Raw genomic sequence first — 6,667 nt, 5'->3', positions numbered from 1 at the left:
AAATGACACAAAGACTGGACCGGAACTCCTCAAAAGTAGAAGTCGGTAACCCCTTGGTCATGACATCGGCAAACTGCTGAGCGGTGAGAACGTGCAGAACACGGACGCAGCCGAGAGCCACCTGCTCACGCACAAAGTGTATATCGAGCCCGATATGCTTCGTGCGACGACGATGAACGGGGTTGGCGGAGAGGTAGATGGTGGAGATGTTGTCACAGTATACAAGGGTAGCGTGTGAAACGTCATGGTGGATCTCCCCGAGAAGTTGTCGTAACCAAGAGCACTCAGCAACCGCGTTGGCCACTGCCCGGTACTATGCCTTGGCACGGGAGACCGCATGCTGCCGTTTCGAGGACCGGGAGATGAGGGCCTGGTACTCTGCCTCAGTACTGGAACAGGAGACCGTAGGCTGTTGTTTCGAGGACCGGGAGATGAGGGATGGCCCAAGGTAGACGCAATAGCCAGAAGTGGAAAGATGCGTGTCCGGACAGCCAGCCCAGTCAGCATCAGAGTAAACGACCATGTCGGTGGAGGACGGTGCTGTCAAGGTGAGCCCAAGAGCCATAGAGCCGCGGATATAACGCAGAATCCGCTTCACCAGGTTCCAGTGACTGTCTCGGTGAGCATGCATATGTAAGCACACTTGCTGCACTGCATACTGCAAATCTGGTCTGGTGAGGGTCAAGTACTGCAGGGCGCCGACGATAGACCGATAGAATGGGTCGTCAGGTGCTGGGGAGCCATCAAGCACGGAGAGTTCTGCCTTCGTATCAACAGGGGTGGCAACGGGCTTGCAATTAAGCATGCTGGCACGCTCAAGAAGCTCATGGGCGTACTTGTCCTGATGAAGGAAAAAACCGTCGGGGCGCCCAGTGACCTCAATGCCGAGGAAGTAGTCGAGCGGTCCCAAGTCCTTCATGGCGAACTCGACACTGAGACGAGCAGTGAGCTGTCCAAGCTGCTCGGCCGAGGATGCCATGAAGATGATGTCGTTGACGTACATTAGTAGATAGGCAGTCGTCGAGCCGTGATGGTAGTGAGGCCTCAAAGCGAGTAGCTCGAAAGCCCAACTACAGAAGAAAGGCGACGATGCGCTGGTACCATGCTCTCAGCGCATGTTTCAATCCATAGAGGGACCAAGAAAGCAGGCACACGTGATCAGGGTGTGTGGCGTCGACAAAACCAGTGGGCTGCTGGCAATACGCCTGTTCGGCAAGATGGTCGTGGAGGAACGCATTGGAAACGTCCAACTGATGCACCGGACAGGCACGAGACACCGCAAGCTGGAGGACGCTGCGAATCATGCCCGGCTTGACGACCGGGGCGAAGGTGTCGGTGAAGTCCACTCCAGCACGTTGTCGGAAACCGCGAACTACCCAACGAGCCTTGTACCGCTCCAGGGTACCATCGGGGCGCGTCTTGTGACGATACACCCACTTCCCGCTAATCATATTAGCATGCCAGGGAGGTGGGACGAGCTGCCAGGTGCGGTTGCGTTGCAACGCGTCGAACTCCTCCTGCATAGCAGCAAGCCAGTTGGGGTTGCGAAGAGCGGCCCGGGCCGAGGATGGCAGCGGCGACGGCGAGGAGGTCGATGTCGCGTAGAGGTAGTGCTCGGACGGATAGCGGATACTCGGTCGGAGGGCACCAGTGCACAACTGAGCCGTGATGTGGAGCGGGGGCACCGCGACGAGCGTCCGATCGTCGAGCAGTGTAGACGAAGGCCAGGCCGACCCCATCGGGTCCAGTGAGGGAGCGCGTGAAGCCAGGCCCGAGGATGTCAAAGGCGCCATGGAGCCCGAGGCCGGGGCGTCCGAGGCCGCGCCTGTGGTTGGGCCCGAGGCAGCCGAGCCTGAGGCCCAGCAATCCAAGGCGCTCTGGTCAGCCGAACCAGAGCCCAAGGCAGCGGCAGCCAGGCACGGGCGTCCCCCGCGGAGGTGCGGCTGCACCGAAGAAGGTCCGCCAAGGGAAGGGGGGATGACGAAGTCGGTGCATCAGCTGGAGGTACCTGCTGAAAGGTAAACACTTTTTCGTCAAAGTAAACGTGCCTTGAAGTTATCACCCGATGAGAGACTGGGTGGTAGCACCGGTGCCCCTTGGTGTTGGAGGGGTACCCAAGAAAGATGCATGTGAGGGAACGCGGAACAAGCTTATGTGGGGTGGTGGAAGCGATGCTAGGATAACAGAGACAACCAAAGACTCGAAGTTCATCATAGAATGGAGGAGTGCCATAAAGTAACTGATGCGGCCCATAGTTCCAACGAACGCGGCAAGGCCGAAGGTTGACCAGGAGAGACATCGTGGCAAGAGCATCTGGCCAAAAACGAGGCGGGATGTTGGCATGAAACAGGAGGGTGCGCATGTAGTCATTGAGAGTGCGAAGGACACGTTCCGCCCGCCTGTTTTGCTGCGAAGTGTAAGGGCATGTTAGACGAAAGATAGTACCATGTGTGGCAAGCAAAGTGCGAACAACAAGATTGTCGAACTCTTTCCCATTGTCTGTTTGAAACGCAAGAATGGGACGACCAAAGTGCGTAGAGACAAATGAGTAAAAAGTTTTAAGTGTTGAGAGAACATCGGATTTCTGCCGTAAAGGAAAAGTCCACACATAGTGAGTAAAATCGTCTAATATGACAAGATAGTAAAGATAGCCGGAATTGCTCGCAATGGGAGATGTCCAAACATCACTCTGAATCAACTGAAACAGATGTGAAGCAATAGTAGTAGAGTTGCTAAAGGGAAGACGCACGTGTTTGCCAACACGGCAAGCATGACAATTATGGCCAGCGAGCTTATTACAAGTGAAAGAAAAACTCCTAAGAATGTGACGAAGTGTAGCAGGATTGGGGTGGCCCAAACGAACGTGCCAGAGGTCCACACCGGCGGAGAGGGCGACAGGAGCGGTGGTGGTGGAGGAGGGCGGTGGACCGGGTAGAGCTCATCGAGGCTGTCACATCGGTGAAGTACCATCCGGGTACGAGAGTCCTTCACAGAACCACATTCATCAAATTCAACGGTAATTGGATTTTCATGAGTAAGACAGCGAACAGAGCTAAGGTTCTTGATTAAGCCAGGAGAAACAAGGACGTTAGACATATTGATGGGTGTAGAATAAGATGGAAAAGAACCATGGCCAATATGTGTAATGGGGAGAGGAAACATCTCCGACAATAATGCGGGTGGAGGTGTTGGTGGGAAAAGAAGTGACGAGGTTACCGGGGTTAGAAGACATGAGGGCGGTTGCCCCGATGTCCATGTACCAATCTCCGCCTCCGGTGTAGTTGTTGGGATGGGGGCGGAGTGCAGCGTGGCTAGAAGAGTCGGGTCCCAGAGCAGCGGCAGGGGCACCATGTTGAAGAAGATGGCGCCGGCCTGCTGCTGAGGAGGCGCCGGCAGCGCTGGGCATGCCCCATACTGTTGAGGCGGCGAGTACAGCTAGGGGCGGCGTGGTAGGCCCGATGTTGGGCCGGACGAGGGCCCAAGATGCCGGGGGCGGTCGGGCGAGGCACTGGCATGGAAAAAGCATGCACGACGCCAGTCCAGGGATTGTGCCCGAAGGCCCACGACGGCGTGGGCTGCTGCTGCTGCTGGGTGGCCTGAGGCGGCCCGCTAGGGTTGGCCACCCGCTGTTGGCCCTTGCGGCCCCCTTTGCCGCAGTGACCGCCGTGATCGGCAGGAACAGTAGGCGCGAGTGTCCCTTGAGGAGGGAATGTGAACGACGGTGGGAACGGTGGGGGCGGCTGGAACGGCACCGCCGGCTGAACTCCTCGTTGAGGTCGGCGACAAGGGTACTGAGGAGGAGGTCGTCGGAGACTTTCTCGCCGATGTCACGGAGCTTGTCGCAAAGACACTTCAAGCGCATGCAAAAGTCGTCCACAGAGGAGTTATTTTGATGGCACCCGAAGAACTCTTGCTGAAGAAAAACGAGCCGCTAGAGCCAATTGTCAGTGAAGAGGCCATTGAGCTTCGTCCAGACGGCGTGCGCATCATCATCATTCTGCACCACCGTGTAGAAAAGGTCCTTTGAGATGGTGAGGAAGAACCAGCGGATGAGAGTTGCCTCGACGGCCGACCACTCGGCGTCGAACTCCATGGCCTTGGCGTCGATGGTGCCGTCAACGTGCTCCTGGAGGTGATACTCACGCAAGACAAGGTTGAAGTAGGTCTTCCATGCGTAATAGGAGGAATCCTCCTGGGAGAGACGGATGGGCATGCGAGCAAGGATGTCAATGTTGCGGATGTCCTCGGCGGGAACGGAGTCGGGGCTGGCGAAGGGGTTCGAGCCACCAGAGGGAAGAGGAGGCCATGGACATGGTGGCGACGAGGAGGGGTTAGGGTTTGGCTTGGGAGGAAGAGAGGGGAAGGGAGGGGACGGCGGCAGCAGGAAGGTGCGGCGGCCGGGGAGGGGGTGGGTGCGGCAGCAGGTGGACTATGGCGGCAAGGGGGCGGCGGCGGCACAGGTGCGGCGGCAGAAGCGTTAGGTTAGGAAAGATGTGCGGTATCTAATACCATGTGGATTGTCAATGTTTACATTGATCGTATGCCGTAGCATATATAGAGTGCATGGGCAGGAGTATCTCAACCGTATACGCTATACAAGGAAAGGATCGGGAGATATCCGTAGACTAGGAAATAATAAAACAAGATCCTAGCTGCCTAATGTACACGTGATAATGATCATGCTCAACACGCTCCACCCTCTCACAAGTGACACCAACATGATACTTTTCTTTATCTTAGCAACAAGTCTTAGTAGCAACCTATTTGAGAGGTTACTAATGATGATACTAGCAGTATTAACTATCTACTAAGTAATGTACTTAGTAACAATCTGTTAGGGGATGCTATAAGCTCTTACACAGAGGACAATATTTTGTCAGAACAAAAAGTACCTCGTTTGCTAACCTTTCTCCCATCAAGTCAACTCCGTCAAATGTCTGTGTAGCAGAGTTGCATTGACTCCCTGCATGAAAAGCCGCAGCCCAAATCTCTTTATAGGAAACCAGTAGTAGCTGGAACAACTTATGACAAAACACAGAATGAAGGAAAGACAAAAGCTGTGTGAATGTATTCATCGGTTATGAAATCTGCCTGGTCTGGAGAGTCATGTTCTGAATGAGACTAGTACTAAAGCAGAATGATTGCACAATATTTGGCATGAAACTGGGTGATGGCCTAAGACCAATGCAAATACTATCAACATTCAAATAGCATTGGCTAATACAGCTTTTGCTGGTTGTTATCACTCCATCTAATTCCAAGTTGTGTGGCAAAACCAGAAGGAACCAGCATTTTACGTGTTTACTGTACCGGATGGTTCTCCCGCTGACAGTTTGCTGTTTAATCTCAGTCACTTAATCTCGACTACATGTCGGCACCGGCATGTTGTATGAAATTCTTCAGCACAAGTTTAGGCTCAGGTATAAATCCAATTACAAAATAACCATTGAATTGTCATGTATGTAAACTTGATTTTCTATCATAAAGTGGCACTCCCAATATCCCAAAATGGCATGCAGACACGCCGACAGGCGCACTGACAATATCTTACTTAGCACTACAATTCAGAGGATATATACTAATACTACCAAGAAATCCAGCACGAAATTGCATAGCATGTGGATTGGGGATACTCACGGTGGATGATCACTTTGTCTGGCATCCGCCTCACGAACTGCTCAGCTGCAAACTTCCAGTCATCCGCACTGTAAAACAATGATCACATTTTGCCACTGAAACTAAGAATCCCCAAAGTTGTACAAGCCCACTGCAAAGACGACCAAAATAACAGTATACACGGATCCACCTCCCCACGAGGCCATTGACCATGACGACAAGGTGCTCCGGGTACTCCCCGCCCTGCGCTACCTCCGCCTCGGCCTGAACGCTCCATAAGTCGTCCCCTCCGCCGCGTGCCGGCTCCATATCCACCTCCGTTGCCTCCGGCCGCTTCCCCCTCCCCTCGTTCACCGCCACCGTAACCGCCGGTGACGACGGCGCGGGCACCGGCGCCGGCCTGAAGCATCCCATCCAGCGCCCGCTGCTACCACTCCGCGCGGCTGGCGAGCGGAGAGCCAGGTGGAGCTGCGCAACGGCACGCGGCCACCGGGACTGGGCACCGGGGGTTGGAGTGGTGGCGCGGCCCATCGGGGTAGCGCTGGAGGCGATCATCTGGCGGGGAGGTTGGACGAGTGGAGCTTGCTCGGAGACCTAGATGCGGCGATGATAACTGGAATTGCTTCGGTGAAGGTGAGAGAAGGTGGAGCTGAGGATGAAGAAACTTCGAGCGAGAACAACGATGACAATGATTGGAGGGTGTGTTAGGTAGCCACAAAGATGGTTAGGTGGACTAAGGTATTCTAATTTATCATGGTTTTTGTATGCCTGTGCATTGCACCGGGTGAAATATTAAAAATAACTTGCTCCTCATGAATTATGAAACATTTTTTTTTAATCCATTTTTTGCAAAAACGTCAAAAATATAGTTACATCAAATATTTATTTTTGGACCATGAAATTTGGACATATACCTTAATAATGTTTGTCATGACCTATTTCATCTCCACACTTTCATTTCACCCGATGAGAGAGTAGTTGTGTATGAAATAGTCTTTCAATCAACTTTATTTTCTATTATTCAGAAAAATGAATATTTCTTTATTTTGAG

At 53.4% G+C, this 6,667-nt stretch overlaps 1 protein-coding gene across 7 annotated transcripts in view; it reads right to left on the bottom strand.

Moving 5' to 3' along the window:
• The window catches only part of LOC119329474 (lipid droplet phospholipase 1-like), an 11,431-nt gene extending 5,112 nt beyond the window's left edge, over positions 1-6,319 (bottom strand). For 5 of the 7 annotated variants that reach the window (XR_005159565.1, XM_037602523.1, XM_037602525.1 and 2 more), the window contains exons 1-3: positions 5,807-6,319; positions 5,638-5,705; positions 4,893-4,963 (exon numbers count right to left, since the gene is read on the bottom strand). Coding sequence is in view for 6 of the 7 variants with exons in the window: in XM_037602523.1 (XP_037458420.1) it covers positions 4,893-4,963; positions 5,638-5,705; positions 5,807-6,171 (504 nt within the window). In the remaining variant the exon portion in view is untranslated. Of the gene's footprint in view, positions 1-4,892; positions 4,964-5,637; positions 5,706-5,796 lie in introns of all 7 variants that reach the window. The other 2 variants (XM_037602527.1, XM_037602528.1) reach the window with 2 other exon arrangements.
• Positions 6,320-6,667: the final 348 nt, after the last annotated feature.

The sequence above is a fragment of the Triticum dicoccoides genome, chromosome 7A (genome assembly GCF_002162155.2).
Source record: "Triticum dicoccoides isolate Atlit2015 ecotype Zavitan chromosome 7A, WEW_v2.0, whole genome shotgun sequence".
NCBI lineage: Eukaryota > Viridiplantae > Streptophyta > Magnoliopsida > Poales > Poaceae > Triticum > Triticum dicoccoides.
This window is presented reverse-complemented; position numbering and strand designations above follow the sequence as displayed.